At 34.1% G+C, this 21,445-nt stretch overlaps 1 protein-coding gene across 3 annotated transcripts in view; it reads right to left on the bottom strand.

Annotated features, from left to right (window-relative positions):
* The window catches only part of LOC149573230 (exopolysaccharide production negative regulator), a 144,706-nt gene that overhangs the window by 52,689 nt on the left and 70,572 nt on the right, over positions 1-21,445 (bottom strand). For all 3 annotated transcript variants that reach the window (XM_089814411.1, XM_089814412.1, XM_089814414.1), the window contains exon 3: positions 20,923-21,048. In XM_089814411.1, coding sequence (XP_089670537.1) covers positions 20,923-21,048 — 126 coding nt within the window. The remainder of the gene's footprint in view (positions 1-20,922; positions 21,049-21,445) is intronic.

Below are 21,445 nucleotides of genomic sequence, written 5' to 3'. Positions count from 1 at the left end.
ATTATGGTCTCTCATTGAAATGAAAAAGGTAGAGGCAAGCTTTACACCATCACATATTCATTCATATGAAACAAACATTCCTCTGATTAGCCATTCGCATTCCTGTAGAAAATTCTATCCACATAGCATTCAACCGTCATTTAATTCACTCAAGATCACATTTTTGTTATTGTCTACACCTTGGTTATGCCATGCAATTATTTCACAAAAAACTCTTACTTCCACTGTTTGTCCAATACTTTTTCCTGTAGCAGGCTCATAAAACACCTAACTTCAACCATGTCCCAAACTCAAACAATTACATAAACCCAATCAAACTATGCCTTCACATTTCTTTTTGAACAATATTATTTCAAATAAAATTGAAAACTTGCCATTATAAACTTTCCATTATAAACATACACAGTCAATCTTCAACATGCAAACGAAACTCATGACTGTTCCGGCAATTTCGATAGTACCCAAATCCGACACCTGTAACTTTTGTTCCCGAATATATTTTCAAAATCCCTCCAGTGGAAGTCTAGAGAATTAGGTTTAAAAGAACATACCCGAAAATCAATAAAATCCAACGGAAGAAACAGATTTTACAAGCAATCAATAAAATCCAACAGTGGAAACATATTTTACAAGCTCTGTACTACGACCTATTTTCTGCTGCAAACGTGGACTTACGGGACTAAAGAAACAATCCCCTCATAAAAAATAAGAACTTATTAACAAAAGTTTCTCTAAGTTTCTAATTTGAAATAGATGTCTCTTCAGCCCCAAATTCATTTTCTCAACCGAATCCCATCAGACAACCTAAAATCCCTTGAAAAACATATTTCTCAAACCATAATCTGCAGTAAGAAAACCAATAATATGCAACTTTACAAGATCATTAAAATCTATTGCAAACTAATTCCCTGCATAAACAATGCCTTCAATGGTAAAGAGATTGATGCCATACAAATTCCATTTAGAAACCCAACCTTTAATGTCAAACACAAACTATCCCAAAACCATAATCAATGCGACATAAACCAATGCCAATAACTTTGATTTGAAAATCAGAAAAGTCTATAGACAAAACAATGGTCATGGAGGAAGAGAAATAGAACACAGGAAAAAAAGGAACTTTTATTTCTCCGAACAAACAACAGAACAAAAGAATGGCTGTTGACAGCCAGAGAATCAGAGCAACAACATTTTTCCTTCCTTTCTGTACTATATTCTCCTCCACCAATTTCAGCCCTTTGTAATAATTTGATGGGCAGTTACAAATGACTCTTCAGATTCTCTCAGTTACAAAAGATTTCTAATTACATTTGGCACATTATGAAAAATCATCAATCTTGTAGATTATGCTATTAAACACAGAAATATTTTCAACATGATAATATTGGACTTTATAAAATGTGATCAAATATTAATTTATCTATTGAGCTCCTTCTCCATGGCACCTTCCATGACTGAAAAATAGGACATGTGATAGACCCAACTCGTCCCCTTTATTATTTCAATGCCTTGATCTTTGGAACTTAATGAAATGAAGGCTTAGCATTATTATTATTTATTTGAGACACTAAACAAGAGGGGACATTACAATACCTAATTTAACTAGACTATTTGAGCTACAATGTAATGCTTTAGGTGAGAGTATTAGAACAATGTTGATGAAGGGCAAACACCCGATTGCTTTTGACAGCAACAATTTTGAGGGCAGTAGAGAGGAGTTATAGCATCTACAATAAGGAGTTGTTAGCCATAATGCATGCATTGGCTAAGTTTAGGGAGTATCTTGGGGGAAGCAAGTTTGTGGTTAAGATAGATCATCATAGCCTCAAACATTTCCTTACAGCGAGGGCTCAATAACTAGCAACAAAAGTGGGTTACTAAGCTACAGGCTTATGAAGTTGATATCAAATATGTCAAAGGGAAGAACATGGTTGCTAATGCCCTATTGAGGAGACCCCATTTATGCTTTATTGGGGAGATTATAGATGATTCGCGTGGATTGTTTTTTGTTGGGTGCGTTAAGGACACATGGGCAGCTAGTCTTGTTGATGGGACGGCACAGGATGAAAGATACATCATTATAAATAAGATCATCATTTACAAGTGGTGAATCTTTGTGGTTCCAAGATCAAAGATGAAGAGATAGATATTGAGAGCCTTCCATCATACGAGAGAGATTCACTTGAAAGGGGCTCAAATATAAGGCCCTTAGATATGTGCATGCGCATCCTGCATGTCAACTAAATAAGTAGGAGCATACATTTACAACAAGATTATTGCAACCACTACTCATTCTAAGTAGGAAGTGGGAGTGCATCTAATGGATTTTATCACAAGCTTGCCCAAATCCCAAGGTAGTGATTGCATCTATGTTGTCGTGGATAGGATTACAAGATTCACACACTTTTTCTAATCCCTGCTAAATATTCAGCAATACATGTGGCAGATTTGTTCTTCAAAGGATGCAAACTTCATGGGTTGTTGGAAGCATAGTTAGCAACATGGACAAAAAGTTCATGAGTCATTTTTGGCAAGAGTTGTTTAGTCTCAGTGGCACCGAGCTCACTCCGAGCACTAGTTACAACCATCAGACAAACAATCAGATAGAGATTGTTAATAAGTGGGTGGACGAATAACTTCAAAATCGTATAATGGGTCAACAAAAGAAATATACATGTGTCTATAGATAGATAGATAGATACACATTGAGTTATACTATGTATATGCAAAAAAATATAGAAAATTAAAACATTTAATAGCTTGTAACTTCACCAATGCATTTTCAAATACACAATAAGATTATAAAATATAAGCCATATCAATTATATGAATGTTATATGCATCTATGTTCATGATTCTAGTCAAAATCATTAAATCATCACAACTACAAAATCAAAATATAGTTTATCATCCAATGTCACAACTAAAAAATCAAAATAGAGTTCATCGTTCAATGTTTATCAATCTAAATCCGTATCATAGTGATTCACAAAAAACTCATCATCATCTCCATCTCCTCCAACTACTGCAAGCTCAAGACTACTTGAACCGAAAAAGGTTCCACTTGTGCTAGATACACCATGTGTCATGATGTTATCAGCATCATCATCCGTAATTGTGGTAAGATCTCTAATCATTGCATCAAAGTTTGCACACTCAAGTTCTACATTCCAAAGCTTGGCTGCCCCTTTCTTGTAGTGATCCTTTTGACACGACAAAAGACGCAAGTTGGTACGAATGAAAATCAAGTCTAACTTTGGAGAGCCCAATTGGTTATGCTTTACTGAGTCGATAAAGGAGTGTGTACACCAATTCCTTTCAGCAGTAGAAGAACTTGCAACCTAGACAATGTTCACAATTACAAAATCAAGTATTAAGTTAAAACATAAAAATGAAAACCAGTTTAAAGAATTGTAGAATACATGTGGTACAAAATAAATAAAAACAAATAAAACTTACTTGAGAGAGGATTTTCATTGCGAGAAGTTGTAGATGCTTGAACGGTTAACAATAGAGGTACCACCACACAATAGTTCCCATGTGACATCAATCCTTTATTGCAAGAGGACTAAGTTTGGTTCCTGAAGCAAATAATCCAAATTCAGTCCTAACTTTTTTGTGAGTGTTCTCATCTAGGAAGAGTCTTGCAAAAGTTTTGTAGCACCCACTAGCAACTTCTTCATCCATATAAGGTGCTACTCTATCACACGTACCAAGTACTTCCTCGCTAGAGTTCCTTGGAGATAAAGCATATGCAAGGAGGTGCAATGGAGTAGTCATCTTTTCCCAACAATGACGAATGATTGATTCAAGTTGATTGTAGAAGGCTTCACATTTTGTGGGGTCATCTTCATGTGCTTGTATAGAAAGTTTTACCTTCTCAACCATTGTGCACATACCATCATTTACATCCCCCAAACAAGCTGAGCCGAATCAGCAAAGTGGAGCATAGTCATGATAGGGTCTATGAAATCTAATACAAATCGCACACGATCCCACCAATTGTCATCCAAGATCAACGCCTTGACCATTTGTGCCCTATTTGAATGTGAAGCCTTCCATATACCTCATTGGGTTGAAATAAGCATTTCGCTTAATGCCAATTGCACCTTGACAAGTCATCTCATCACAACAATATGAGATGCGAACCGGGTCTCAACCACCTAAGTAAGTTAATCATAACAATATGCCAATAAATATTGAACATGATATAAATTGTATTCAAATAATTTAATTAAATAAATAAAACTTGAAATTTAGTATTTACTAATATGGATTGTGACATGTGGTGGTTCATCACAAACAATTGTATCCCCTCTCCCTCTTGGTAAATTTACTTCACCCAATCTATTTGGGTGCCAATTTGTTGCATGACCAAGTTTAGGGAATGTATGATGCATGGTGTCTAAAAGATAAGGTCATACCGGCCCTCAACCAAAGCACCTGCACTCCTACAATTTTTTGCATTATCTGTAATCACTTGAATTGCATTCTCACTACCCACCATCTCTATGTCCATAATGAGAATTTTGAGGATGAATTGTGAATCTTTCACTTCCCCTTCACAATAAACTGCCTTCAAGAACATTGCCCCTTTGGATGACATTGCAATCGCATTAATCAATGGTCGGTTTCTCGTATCTTTCCATCCATTCAAAACAATAGAAACACTTGAACTTCTCTGTGAGTTATAATTGGTTGAAGAGCTCTATCTACCCAAACCCTCTCTTTTGTCAACATAGTATATGCACCTTTTAATATCCGAGACTAGTGTAATCATTCAGTGCATCAAGTGTGGCTGCCACCACTTCCTTCCAATATGGTGATCTCACCAAATTGAAAGGAAGATCGTTGGCATAGAGACATCGTGCAATGGCTTGATCTGCAAGCTCTCTTGCCTCCATTTAAAATGCTTTGTCCAATGGACCTCTTTTGTGGGAAATAGTTTCTACTTCTTCCTCTTCAAATTCTGGTATAGGTACTTGCAAGAATGAGTGTTGGAGAACACAATTGGGTCCTTGGGTAATTGCATTGTTTTCTTTGAGTCTGGATGTTGATAAAAACTTTGTTTTGACCTTTTTACCAATTTGTTCTTTTATGTGAATGTAAATTAAATTATAACAGCTTTGAATGATTACTAATCTCCATTATATTGTTTGCAGATTTTGATCAGAATATAATAGTCTTGATATATTTCAATTGTCTATAAAGTAGATTCAATATTTACAAATAGTAAATGTCAAGGTATAACTGCAAAACTCAAGGTAAGGCAGAGCATTAATGAATTTTGATGCTCTCCTGCCTGGCCGAGTATAACCATATATATGGATTTGAATAGACTATGTCATGGGTGTTAAGTTAAAAGTTGCAGTTAGATTGATTCAATCATGAGATATATTGTTGATGGTAAAGCATCGTTAGATAAATATTATTATCTTGTATACATATATATCTAGTTATTTATATTATTAATATATTAACTAATGATGATTAACTATAGAGACATGTCTCCTCCTCTCATATTGACGAGTCTCCAAATCTGCATTTGGAATCATCAATCACAATGGCAATGTTAGTACAATTGCAGAAAATGATCCATGTTATTCAACATGGTATGAGAGCCAGCTTGTAAATGTAAGAAGGTGATTAAAGGAATAAGATACAAAGCACATATATCCAACAAAGGAGAAACAATAAAGAGCATCTTAAAACAAATGTGAAGTTTAAATATGCAGGCTACAGTATAACCTATATGCAAATCACATCTGTAATGCAAATCCATTTTGGATATAACTGAATATTTTTGTTCGATGTTTGGAATCACTTAGAGGACAAGATAGGCAGAGCAATGGTTATCTGTTTGAGGTGGCTGCGTAGAGTATTGGACAGTGACCACACGGTGATTGATTCATTCCACGAAACACTACAGTCAACATTGATTAAACACTGCAACCCACACTAAATATATAAGGATTTTACACTCCCTCCAGCATCGAGTATAAATGAAAAAATACCAGACGTTTGTATGGGTGTATTTGGGAAAACAGATACAATAACCAGAAGCAATGATAAGGAGATTTCAGAATGAAACATTTTACTTTTATTCACCTCACATATTGTATCTGCTTTGTTCAGAATGAATCGGCAACATTGGTACAGGTACAGGGTAAAGATGGTGTGCAAGGATTGCAGAGGTAAAGGATATTCATCAGACAGGGCATCTATTATTGAGTTCAAGCATCTCATGAAAGATCGGAAGTAGCAACTATGGCTTCTAGCAATAGAATCAAAGTTGTGCAAAATAACATTCTCATTTCAGATATCATAGCCCTTGTTAAAAACCATTTCACCAATTGTTGCATAGGCAAATTGTCAAATCAGCAAGAACATAGAGTCATCAATCACAATGAATTAAGTCAACAATTATGTTCTCACTGAAAACAGATCTTTGTTGAATGATAAAGGGAGAGAAGAGGAGAATAATAGATACATCATCCCCACAAGGAATATGACCTGATTCATCACCGGCATAGTGAATATATATATCAACAGGAACAATAAAATGTGGCACGAGGACCTAAACACAATCTGCCCAACAAAGACATCAAATGCACAACTCAACAATCAAGAATCTTTTATAGAAGAAATAGACAGGAAAATTATACAATACAGTCAGAAAGAGAATTAACGTCAAATAAGGCTATATGTGTATAGCCTATACATACGCTTCCACCAGCATTTTATATTGTATGGCCAGTATGTGTGCAACAAGGGTCAACGTAACCTATCAAATCATGGTTAAATCTTCCAAGCAATTAATTACACACGACGAGGAATAGAGTCAACTGGAAGTTCTCTCACTCAACCTTTTAGATCAATATTGGGCCACATTATTAGATCGATGAGAAATAAATTATTTGGTTTCTAAATCCAAGGAGAGATCAGAAGAGATCAACTAGAATATATTCTTCTATAAGTCACAAGTCAGAATAACCAGTCAAAATTGCAGATAAATACCCTTATCTTTGAGTATTACATTATATCTTCTCTATAACGAGAAGTTCTAAGTGAAATTCCTCGTAATGCATTATTCCCTGTGAGAGAGAATTGAGGTGAAAGCTTTTATACCACCCTCTGACTCGGTTCGTGTTGGTTACTATTTCGCATTTAATATGTAATGAAAGGTGGCAATCTTTCATTGACATATATAAACAGAAGGTAGCAATTGTAAGGTGATGATCTTATAAATGGTAGACATGTTATCATGACAGACTTCATTAAGTTGTCCCAAAGTGTTGGAAGTCATGATAACAAACATATAATGATCAGACTTCATTAAGTTGTTGTCCCGGAGTGTCGGAGATCATGATACTTGTCATGATAGTGACCATGACATTGTGAATTGTTGTTATCTAATAGACTATATTAAGTTGTTATCCCGGAGTACCGGAAATCAGATAACTCATATCCTTCTAGGATATAACATATTCTTTTGGTAGGCGTCAAGGATTTGATGCCAGTGCATATACCAAAAGAATATATGTATGATGAATATCATATGATTGATATTTCTTGTTGAATCAAACTTCGGATTATATTGAAAGATAACATCTAAGTTGATGGATTTATGTTGATATCCTTAAATATGTCATTCTAGGAAATATCATGCTGAGATGATATCTCTTCATAAAGTCATGAGCATAATGTGTTCTATAACATTCCTCCCTAACTAAGAAGGACTGTTAAGTTTATAGTTGCAATCAAATTGATTCAATCATGAGATACATTGTTGATGGTAAAACATCATTAGATAAATATATTATATATATATGGTTATTTATATTATTAATATATTAACTAATGATAATTAACTATAGAGACATGTCTCTTCATGAGACACGTCTCCTCTCATATTTATGAGTCTTCAAATCTGCATTTGGAATCATCAATCACAATGGCAATGTTAATACATTTGCAGAAAAAGATTCATATTACTCAACAATGAGTGGACATGTCTCCACAAAGTGGAGCCATGTCCACTCAAGACATGTCTCTTCCCTAACAACGATTTGTTTATGCAAAAAAACCGATTAGCAATCGTTGTTAATTATTGTTAGTTTGAATTTAATCAAAGCCTCTACACAAAGTTGTTGATTTCCAAGGGAAACTAATTAGACTTCGATCTGATTATATATGTGCATATAAGCCGATCATGAAATGTCAAAGTAAAAGATCTATATGAAAAGATCGATGATATACTTGGATAAGAGTAGGAGATTTAGTGGATGACAACATAATGATCTGTAATCTAATATATATGTATATGTATTAACATAGGCTAAATATATTGCTATGTATGCGTGTATGTTATGTGCAAATCAAGATTATATTACCATCCAATTTATTTGAACGAAGCTAATTCTTCAACACTCCCTCTTAGCTAGGGAAGATGAAGAATCTAACCAAGTATATATATATATATATATATATATATATATATATATAGTAACAAACAGATTTTCATAACAACATAAAGGTGATCTAGAAAGAGTTTTCCTCAACTAATTATTGAATAAAATATATTGAATTCCTTTTCAAGAGATATTAACTGTTTTTAACTACCAACGATTAATTGAGATAACAAAACTCAACTGAAATAACTATAACAAAGATCAACTGAAATAACTGTAATAATGATTAACTGAAATAACTATGATAACGATCAACTGAAGAAATTGAAATAACGACTTACTATCTTTCCTTGCATACAAGTAAAGTAAATGCATAACATGAAATAGAAAAAAGAACATACGAGAAGTATCTAGTGAGTCTTTAATTGGTTGTGCAAACCTCGACTTTCGATAAGAGGAGAAGCATTGACTTAAGCTTAACCTCCCAACCTCAAACCATATTAATCCCCATACAATCTATTGAATAGAAAGGCCCTCCATACCCTAGGATCAGGCTTGGGATACTTTTAGTCCAACCACCTGAGCATTCAGGTGTTTAGAATGTCCGCACAGTTATGGACGAACATGTCTAAATAACTGGCACTATTGACATCAAGTGATCATAGATGGCAAGCATACCTTTAACGACCTTGGCCAAGGTATTCTGATGGGTTCAATGAGTCGATCACCACCGCTCGACTTGACAACAGGGAAACAATAGTATGAACAAGCATGAGCTATTAAATGAAATTAATTTAGAATTGTTATGTCATGTCTGACTTTTATTTCTATGTTATTGCAGATTCCATCTCACCTCTTCACTTTTTCCATGGATATACAGTCGGTGAGTCCTAGGTGCTTGAATTTCAGAGCAATCGGCTCTCTGTGTTGATCCTCAACTGATATAATAATATTATATGTTTCCAGCTTGTTACTATCTATGATCTGAGAAATGTAACTTTAAGACTTGCAAAATAGATATCATTTGATTCTGACTTTTAATGGCATAAATAAAATATGATATCATGTCATGGATACTTGGCTTTTATTCATCATAAACAGTTATGTCCTAGAGACGGACTAACTGATGATATTTTAAACAAAGATGATTTGCATCATAATCTGGAACTGTATCTTACTGCTATAATATTTAAAATGCAGTAATATCCAATAATAAAACATATTGCAACGCTTGGGATATGAACAACCGCATAACCTGGTAAAATCTGGAAATAAAATGCAGTCTTGTTGGACGCTAATAATCAGCTCCTTCACGGAGCAAATCTTTAGGCGCAAATCTCAATGTGGTTACCAATCATGTCTTCAACAAAATATTAATGAAAAAGGCAAATCGTTGCAAGGAAAATGCAATAGTTATCAGGTGGTATAATGCAAGGATATTGTGTGATATATGCGAAGGTATCGAGTGATATGTGAAAAAGATATTGGGTGATATGTTTTGCTCATGGTCTCTCTCTCGGCTTCATAATATAAGAAAGTATCCAAAGTCTCTTTCGCTTCCAAGAAGCTGTAACTTATAAAAAAGAGACTTGGCTCTTGATCACCAATAAAATATGCCAAATGTGCATTTCGGTTTTTTACAAGAAATTGAATAAATATGGAAATAGATTTAAAGGTTATAAATCAATAATAATTATAAAATATATCTATCTACTTGTACGTAGATGTACTTATGAGGTGGCATCATATTATTTATAAAAATAATATTATGGTGTCACTTTTATTCCTATATCTATGTGCACATACATAGGTATACATTATAATGATGTGGTAGAAAAATCAATCAAAAATCATTTGAGGTACGCATTATTTTTTAATTAAAATAATTAATGTTTTAAATGTTTATTTAATAACTCATGAAGGTTCATCGGTTGTATCCCGATGTTCAAGTCACTAGGTCCTTACCAAGGCAATTAAAGGTCATACATGTCAACCTAATGAAGATGGTCGTTATCTATTATTTGTCATGTGATGATTAGCAGTTGCTTGATTTTGGAATTATGGTTAATAATTAAATTCTTTATCTATATTAAATATTATGATGGATTAATCATGGAACTTGGTAATATTGTGGAAAACTGTTGCACAGGTGACTGCAGGAGCAGACGAAGGGGAGAAGCATTGCTTAACAAGATCTACAGAATGGGATACTACCTTAGTCCATTTATCTAATCGACAAGTATGACCTCTAACTATCTTGGTAAGGACCTAGTGACTTGTATAGCAGGGTACAATCATTTGACACGCATGAGCTATTAGATAAACATTAATGATCTTAACTTAATTAAAGTACATACCTTTATTGGATTATGGTTGACATTTCCATCACTTTCATTATACAACATATTTATGTATGTGCACATAGATATAAAAATAAAGGTGACACCATGGTATTACTTTTATACAAGATTTTATCTATGTACAAGAGGATAAAATAACCTTCCAAATGAATCATGTATTTAGATATACATATTTAAAAGGTACGACCTTGGATAAAAATTTAATATGATGCCATATTAATAAATATATTTACGTGCAAGTAAATAAATATGCTTATAAATTATCATTTTGATTTATAACCTTCAAGTTTTTTTCCATATTTATTTATTTTCTTTTAATAGGACAAAATGTACACTCGGCATATGATATCGATGATTCAAGAAGACGAATCTTTTAACTCTTTAGGAGTTACGGCTTCTTGGAAGCCATTGATATATCGAATGCCTCTTTATTTATGGAAGCGGAGAGAAGCCAAAAACATTATTATTTTTCCTTTCACACGATTTACCTCTGCTCCTTTTCTATGTTATTTCCATGATCAGCCTTTGCTGAAAGTCATAATTCATATATGCTCTGAGAATTGCATTCGGATTGCTCACGTTAAGGGACCAACTGTTTAGCGTCAAGCCAAAGCTCACATTCCTTTAATTCAGACCAGGTTATGTGGTCCGCCTTTCAAATTAGATTGTTATTTGTTTTTCCTTCTTAAAACTGCTTTTGAAATTACAGCAAGTGGGAATGTGTCCATGAAATTCCGTAATGTATCTTAGTATTGCAATATCAAATCGATACTCAATGAGTCTAACCTTTCCGTGCTAAGTCAAGACCGATTGCACATGATAAGTTCTTACATCTCTGTTTACTAAAGAATTTCCAGGATCAAACTATTTTATTTTATTTCCTTACAAGCCATTAAGATCATTTTCAAGTCATAGAAACTGTGATATGATATACTGAAATATGTAATATTCTTACACTAGCTGAGATTCAGCAGAAAGAGTTGGATTACTCTAACACTTGGGACTCACCCGGCTGTATGGCCAAGGAAGAGGGTAAAGAGGTAAGAGAGAGAAATCTGCAATAACATGAAACAGAATCAGTTGTGACATAACAATTATTTATTACTTTAAAAGGAATCATTTAATAGCTCATGCATGTCCATATTTCTTGTTTCCCTATTGTCAACTTGAGTGGTGGTGATTGGGTACTGAAAACCCATCCAAAAACCTTGGCCAAGGTCGTTAAAGGCCTATTTGCCTTCTTAAGATCACATGATGTCGGTAATGCCAGTTATTCAAATATGTCCGTCCATAACCGTGCGAACATTCTAAACACTAGTATTGCTCAGGTGGTTGGACTAGTAGTACCCCAAGCCTGATCTCGGGGTGGGGAGGACATTTCTTTTCAAAAGATTGTGTGGGGATGGATATGGTCTGTGGTTGGGAGGTTAAGCCTAAGTCAATGCTTCTCCTCTTACTTGAAAGCCGAGGCTTCCACAACCAGCTAAAGAATCACCAACTACTTTTAGTATGTTCTTTCTATATCTCTGCTATGCATTTATTTTCCTCTTACATCACAGTAGAATGGTAGCAATATACTTTACTTGTATACAAAGAATGTTAGGAAATCATTATTTCAATTAATCGTTATTTCAGTTAAACGTTATTTCAGTTATTCATTATATCAGTTAATAACTTAATCATAATTCAGTTTGTCGTTATTTCAGTTAATCGTTATTTCTGTTCATGTCTCATGAAAGGGATCTTATATTCAGAAGTTAGTTGAGTAATTAATTTCATTTCTACTTGAAATCAGATGTTAGTTCTTTTCTTTTTTTGTTAAGAAAAATCGTTTTTTACATATTAGAGGATATAATATGTTCAAGAATACCAAGTCGCATGAAATTCTTCTTATATATATCCAAGTTATGGTATGTGCACTGACATAAAGTCTCATGATGTCTACCATATCCACAAAAACACTTTTCCACCATGATTATCTCATAAGGAACATAATGACCTTCAACTGATATCAAGTCTCATGATATCCATTTAAATGTCCAAGCGATACTAACTATCATGACATGTCCACGAATATCGAGTCACATGATATTCATTGTAATAGTGAACATTGTAAAGTCGTAAACTTACAATGTTAGATACAAGTGCGTATTAATTGAAAGATCGTCACCTTTCAATAATGTACACCGGGGGGGGGTAAAGTCATGGAGTCGCACACATGACAATAAAATATTTTACACGAAGACACCGCGAATTCTATCACGTGATGTTGCCATGGCATCACACACATGACATCAACCATGAAACATATCAGAGGGTGGATCCACTATGGCTCAAACCCCAAGGTGAAAACAATGGATTTTACGTCAAACTTCTCTATGAAAGGAAAGAATATGCAAGGATACAAATCACTGATGATGAAATTCCTTTTCAGCTAAGGCTTCATTCTCCAACATATCAAGCTTGTCTCTAAAGTACACAACACTTCTCTCTAGCATGGCTTGATGAGAATGTTGGTTGTTTGTTCTTCAGTGATAATGTACCTCAACTTAAGGTTAGAGTAACCATCTTGACATGGTCTACTCCCTCTAAACAAATGTCATTGGATACCAATAGATGTAGATCCAGATGCTCCCTCTGTCACAAAGGCATGTCTCGTTCATATACTCCAATCATGAAAAACTACCATGTTCCACAGGACTTATCATCAGGCACATGATTTATTAGTTTTAATGATCACAGTATTGTTCACAAGAGCAACTTCCCATACACAAATGTACTTTTCTGATTCCATAGTAACATGAATGAATATAATAAACTGTGGATTTATCCCCTGATTTGGCTACATCAGGCATTTGTGCTAATTTGGCTTCCTTCTAAAGCTCCAAGGACATTCATCAACCTCCTGACCTCCTCATCCAAGGTTGCTTCCAATGTAATTTTAATGTCCCTCTAAATGTTATTTTCCTCTTCTTTGAAAATGTTTCAACCATCAAACCAATCCCATGGCCGTAAGCATTTAAGTATCCATCTATCCTTGATGATCAATTGAATCAAATCCTCTAGATGCTCCCTCTTGTCATAGAAAAATATCCTTCTTACATAATTTCAATCATAGAAGATAATTATCTTTAGAAGACACATCTTCTAGAATGATCAACATGTGACTAAGATCCAAAACCTCTTTGGAGCTACAGTCCCAAGATTGAGTCATCTACAATGTCTTGGTAGTGTACCTAATGCACCACTCTTCTTTTCTTGTAAGAACATCCTTGGAGACAAAGGTAAAGATCAAGGAAAATACCTCCTTATAGTACATAGAGAAATACAAAAAAAAGAGACTACAGTGAGTAGATAAATGTAAAACTCAAAAATAATGAATAGTTATTTGCGCATCCTTGACACGAGTTTCTTTAATGAAGGTCCATATCCATCAAATCAGAAAATGCCTTCTTAGATTGTTTGAGAGACATCTCCTCTTTAACTATCTCCTCACTAAGGATGGTTCAATTTGGAACTTCGATATTGTCTCTTCTCCGACATCTCCCTTGTAAAGATGGTTCAAGTGGGAATGGAACATTGTTTATTATTCCCCCCCATAATGTAAAATTCCCACTTTTATATCGTCAAGCAATTGCGCATCACATTAAATATGGCAAACTTTCTTTCATTCTTCTTTTTCCTTCTTTGCAAAGAATCATTCTTATAATCAATTAATTTGAGTATGCATATATCAAACCCTTCAAATGATTAATCCTTTGACTAACTCAATTTTATTCTTCAAATCTTCATTCCTCATTATTGTCTTTTGCATTGATGTTGAATTTAGGTGATGATACACATAACTTATACTTATCAGTCAATGAATATAAAGGCATATGCAATGCAAGATCTCTTCCTATAATTTTTCTCAAAGAGTTACACCTTGCCATAAATAATCTCACAGGGATCACTAAATTTCATGGTTTTGCACCAAGGGATTTCTCAATGCTGAAAAGATATTCTGAAAGGAGAATCTCAGGCTTGATAGCTATTGAAGATTATTGATTGATATGAATGACTTTGTCAATCTTGGTGATGTGGTGTTCCTTAGTCTTGCATTGGCATACATATATGGTCTTCTCACTTTGATTCCAGACAAGGTCAAATCAATTCCTAATCAGTGTGGAAAGTATGATGTTGGTATCCATTTTTATTCCCCTTCACATTAAGGGAATAGCTCCAGGAAATACCATCCATGATTTATAAAGCCAAATACTAATTTACATATGAATGTGATATTCATCACTGCTCCAAAATATTAATCCTCGAGGACTATGGTTGGAAGCAATATAAGTAATTGGTTCTTAATATTGTTTCTATCCATTTTATCTGGAATGTTTGAAGATGAATCCCTTTTGATCTAAGTCCCGTATATAGGTCGCTATATATATATATATATATATATATATATATATATATATATATATATATATTGTTGACAACTTCATCTTTGCATTGAATCTTGGAAACACATATACATTGACTTTATAATTTTATGCTTGGCCACACGATGACTTTGCTAACTATTAACAGTATTTACTATTTACTAAATATTTCCATGTATCACATCTGGCTCATTTTATATGTTAATTCCTAAATCTATGACAACATAACTCCCCAAAGTCATCTCTATCAAATATATCAAATAGTTCAAAACATTCAATGGCTATCGATCACTAAAAAGCACTATCTGTAAGTTGTATATATAGATCAAGATTTGGTTTGAGCTTTAGCAAAATACAATATTATTTCTTGTAATCCTTTCAAAGGCACATCACTCAAAAAATATCACCTCAAACTCTTTCTGTTGTCCTCATTAATTATGTATCTTGCAGAGCTAATGGTAATGCTCGTTGTGCAAGATGCTACCACACGGATAATAAACATACATAACAATAGAAGAATCTTGCTCAAATTGATAACAAGGAGCACATCAATTGTTGATGAATCAATCTCATCGAAGTACAATAGAATCATCATGCCAAAATAAGCGGGATAGATTGCGCAATCAATTTCCATGACAATAACTCTTCTTCAAACTAAAAAACTCCATCTCTCTAAAAAATGAAGTTCAATCCTACTAACTGTGCAAATATATTTTAACTCTCTTCTTTCAAAAGGGCAACATATTTCCCTCAAAAGCATAAGATATGCAACTTTCATGGTATTATACTCAAAATATTCTCAATAGCGCCACAGGTTTATGCAATTCAACTTCCCTCAGTAGGGGAAACCCAATCCCCTAAAAAATTGGTGTAACATGTTCTTTGAATCGTGATCCCTAGAATCAATCGCCCATTACAAAGTAATTTGCATGATGCCTCATAGTCTTGGTGATAGCTTATAGCACCCATCAATGATGTCCACACACAATGAATAGTCATCATATCATGCTCACTTGGCTGTGATAAAGATAGACATAAAACACAAAGGAAGCGTCTTTGTGAATGAACAATGATGAGAACACATTCGAGCATGAACAAAAACAACAGTTCAACTAGTCTTTACTTAAAACAAGCCAATAAGAAGAACTGATATTATCTTCTCCTCTTCATATCATAACAAAGAACCAAGTTTTCACCACAGTCCATATACTTCAAAGATTACATCAAAGAGAAAAATTAAGATCAAATCCACTAAATTTTGAACCAGGTGTTCCTTAGATTTGCATTGGTGTACATATATGGTCTTCTCACTTTGATTCCAGACAAGGTCAAATCAATTCCTAATCAGTGTGGAAAGCAAGATGTTGGTATCCATTTTTATTCACCTTCACATTAAGGGAATAGCTCCAGGAAATACCATCCATAATTTATAAGGCCAAAGATTAATTTCCATATGTATGTGATATTCATCACTGCTCCAAATTATTAATCCTTGAGGACTTTGGTTGGAAGCAATATAAGTCATTGGTTCTTAATATTGTTTCTATGCATTTTATCTGGAATGTTTGAAGATGAATCTCTTTTGATCTAAGTCCCATATATAGATCACTATATATATTGTTGACAACTTCATCTTCGCATTTAGTCTTGGAAACACATATATATATTAAGTTTATAATTTTATGCTTAGCCACATGATGACTTTGCTAATTATTAATAGCATTTACTATTTACTAAACATTTCCATGTATCACATTTGGCTCATCTTATATGTTAATTCCTAACTCTATGACAACATAACTACCCGAAGTCATCTCTATCAAATATATCAGATAGTTCAAAACATTCAATTGTTATTAATCACTAAAAAGCATTATCTGTAAGTTGTATATATTGATCAAGATTTGGTGTGGGCTTTAGCTAAATACAATATTATTTCTTGCAATCCTTTCAAAGGCACGTCACTCAAAAAATATCACCTCAAACTCTTTCTGTTGTCCTCATATATTATGCATCTTGCAGAGCTGATGGTAATGCTCATTGTGCAGTATGCTACCACACGGATGATAAACATACATAATAATAAAAGAACCTTGCTCAAATTGGTAACAAGGAGCACATCAATTATTGATGGATCAATTTCATCAAAGTACAGTAGAGTCATCATGCCAAAATAAGCGGGATGGATTGCGCAGTCGAATTCCACGACAGTAACTCTACTTCAAACTAAAGAACTCCATCTCTCTAAAAAATGAAGTTCTATCCTACTAACTGTGCAAATACAGTTTAGCTTTCTTCTTTCAAAAGGGCAACATATTTCCCTCAAAAGCATAAGATATGCAACTTTCATGGTATTATACTCAAAAGATTCTCAATAGCGCCATATGTTTATGCAATTCAACTTCCCTCGGTAGGGGAAACCCAATCCCCTAAAAAATCGGTGTAACAACATTCTCTTTCAATCGTGATCCCTGGAATCAATCACTCATTACAATGTAATTTGCATGATGCCTCATAGTCTTGGCAATAGCTTATAGCACCCACCAATGATGCCCACACACAATAAATAGTCATCATATCATGCTTACTTGGCGGTGATAAAGACAGACATAAAACACAAAGGAAGCGTCTTTGTGAATGAACAATGATGAGAACACATTCGAGCATGAACAAAAACAACAGTTCAACTAGTCTTTACTTAATACAAGCCAATAAGAAGAACTGATATTATCTTCTCATCTTCATATCATAACAAAGAACCAGGTTTTCACTACAGTCCATATACTTCAAACATTAAATCAAAGAAAAAAATTAAGATCAAATCTGCTAAATTCTGAACCTAGCTTTGATACCATGCAAATGTAAATTAAATTTATATCAGATTTGAATGATTACTAATCTCTGTTATATTGTTTTCAGATTGATCAGAATATAATAGTCTTGATATATTTCAATTGTATGTGAAGTAGATTCAATATTTACAAATACCGAATGTCAAGGTATAACTACAGAATTCAAGGTAAGGCAGAGCATTAATAATACATGCACAATGTGCACTTATTTTGAAGCTCTCTTGCCTGGCCGAGTATAAGCATATATATGGATTTGAATGGACTATGTCTTGGGTGGACATGTCTACTCAAGACATGTCTCTTCCCTAACAGTGATTTATTTATGCAAAATAATTGATTACCAATCGGTGTTAATTATTGTGTGTTTAAACCTAATCAAACCTTCTACACAAAGTCGTCGAACTGCAAGCGAAACTAAACAGACTTCCATCTGATTATATATATGCAAATAAGCCGATCATGAAATGTCAAAGTAAAAGATCTGTATGAACAATTCGATGATATACTTAGATAAGAATCACAGGTTTAGTGGATGACAACATAATGATCTGTAATTTAATATATGTGTATGTGTTAATAAAGGATAAATATATTGCTATGTATACATGTATGTTATGTGCAGATCAAGATCAAGATTATATTATCATCGAATTTATCTGAACAATGCTAATTCTTCAACATCTTACAAATGAAGCTATTTGAACATTAGACAACCCCTTCCCATTTATGACTTTGCACAATGAAAACCCTTTACCAGAAGGGCCCATAAAATGAAGTTTTAACCAAGAGTAAGAGCCATTGAATGGTTTGCCTTTGTTACTTTGACAATAATTACATTTCCAAATATAGGAACCACCTCCGGAAACTTGTGATATTCTTGTGGTATGTCTCCATAAAGGAGATGCCACATTAACTTTCCTTCAAAATGCAAAAATGGAGAGCATATGAGAAAAGAGAGGAGCTGCAAACAAAATGGAGGTAGTAGTGGTCGAAGGGCCTCTTTGAGGGCTGTTTCAGGGTTTCCAAAGAAAAAATAGATTAAAAATCTATTTGCCCATGTGGCTTTTAAGTATTTTAAAGGAATAAAATAATAAAAAATGCTTTAAATCGCGTTTGTGGGCATCTGTTATTTTTGAATCCCGTCAATGCTCTTGGATGCATCTGAAAGCTGGTCAGAAGCCATTCCCAGCCAGCTTCCCCTCAGCTCCGTTTTGGGCATCCAGCCATGCCAAAGGCGCATCAGTATCCAAGCTTTTAAGGATAATCCTCCTTTCAATAATTGAAATTGGTTTTTTGACTTTCAGCAATTTAATTAATTGATGTGAGGACTAATGATACTTCCAAGTATATCTTTCTACTAAAATATTGTTTGCACTTAGTTCTGTCATATTGCAAAATTTCAGAGAAACCAAAAATAATCAGAATAAATTCAGAACACCCCAAAAAAATCAGGATTTTGGAATTGTCGGATTTGGGATACCCATTACAATATCCTTTGCCTCTTGTCATCCAACACAATACAGTCATGGCACGCGTCTCAATACTTCCACCCAAATCAAGATGGCTTGAGAGAGTTTCCTACAATTTAGGAGGGGTCCTATTTTTATTTCTATTTTCGGGGGGGGTGGCCCTGCTACATTTAGACATCATCCTTGGACTAGCATCAAAACTTATTTTTCAGTTTGGAGTTCAAGTAATGGACCGAAGAATAAATTCGAAGTATTAAATGCATTACTTTAATGTTTTATTTTAAATAAATTAAGTGACTATAATAGAATATTATTGCATAAGTGCCCCACCCCCCTGTCACATGCATTCCTAGTGGCCTTAATGTTGTTTTAAAAAATAATGGATAATGGGCCCCTTGAAGTAGTGCAAACCATACAGAGGGGATAAACTAAAATAAAACTTTATTAAAGAAAACCAAAAGGCTAAAAGGGTTTGATTAAGGTTGGAAGCCAATAAAATGAGGAGGCATTGTTTCATCATTCAAGCACTCATTTTGACTGAAAAGAATTGGGTTTGTATTATGAGTAAGAGTTTGAGCAGTAGATCAAACCTTCTAGGAACAAAAATTCTCAGCAGATTGAGTACCTATAGCTGTGTAAGATCATCCAAGCGTGTTCTAATTGGGCAATCATTCAATATTAGAATATTGGGAGAAGGAATTAGTGGATCAATCATCTTGAAGAACAGATTTAAGGGATCAGATTGCAGATCTGGGTTGCTTGGATACCCAATTATCAGTATTTATCAGCAATTTCAACTAGCCGTCTCCTCTTTTGTGTTATTACAATCAAACCCAAGCTGGATGTTAGGTTCTCAGAGCACACCAGATCATTAAAAATAAGATCAGAACCAGTTATTATGAGCAGGTCAACAATTCCTAGTTGGATGTGGCTTGACACTGTCTGGACAGCAATTAGGCACTTGGAGAGAAATTATTCGGCGGCTGTCCAAAGAGAAGAAACAGATCCATAACAATCTTAAGAATAATCCTCCTTTCAAAAATTGTAATTGGCATTTTGACTTTCAGCAATTTAATCAATTGAAGTGAGGGCTTATGATCTTTCAAAGTTGTTGTTATGGTTATCTACTTTAATATTGTTTGCATTTACTTCTGTCATACTACCAAAAAAAAATTTAAAAATAATCAGAATAAATGCAAAACAGAACAAAAAATAAAAAGTTTGGAGTTGTCGGATTTGGGATGCCCATTTCAATATCCCTTCCCTCTTGTCATTGTCACAATGCTTCCACCCAACAAGAAGCAAGATAGAAGATGCTTGCACGTAAAATATTATTTTCTATTTACAACATTTTTCATGAACCTGGTAGAAATAACTGTTCAAGAAGTGATCCATGGGCATACCTTGAATTTATCTTTGATCTTCCATGCAGAGCTGAAATTGGGCCTGCATTCAACTGGAAGAGCCTCCTGCGGGGCCTCAGCTGCTGCATGTATTGTTTGGCTTAACGCATGTGGTTTGTATTCAACCTGTTAAGTCAGATCATAATCAAACTCTAGCAGAATGCCAAAAAATGCCCTCTAATGTTCTTGTCCAAGCACAATGCAACAGTTAAACTGGAGTATCTGACAAGAAATATTATAAATTATTGACTTTCTAAAACTTGAATAACAGTGTTGATTCTGCTGGCATCCAAATAACATTTCTAGCAATAGAATTATAATTGGATTGGTCAGCTTCAAAAATTTATAATGTTCAAAATAATGTTTTAGAAAAAAAGTCAGTGCAACTGTCCAATTACAGACAATACACAAATCTATTTGACCTTTCAAGAATGCCTTCTCAAGATTGTAAGAAAAACAGCCGTAAAACTAAAATATAACTGATCCATTGCAGGTACTAAACAGCCAACCATAAAACTATAAA

Source organism: Cupressus sempervirens, chromosome 2 (assembly GCF_028749045.1).
Source record: "Cupressus sempervirens isolate cs-2001-9-10 chromosome 2, ASM2874904v1, whole genome shotgun sequence".
Taxonomy (NCBI): domain Eukaryota; kingdom Viridiplantae; phylum Streptophyta; class Pinopsida; order Cupressales; family Cupressaceae; genus Cupressus; species Cupressus sempervirens.
This window is presented reverse-complemented; position numbering and strand designations above follow the sequence as displayed.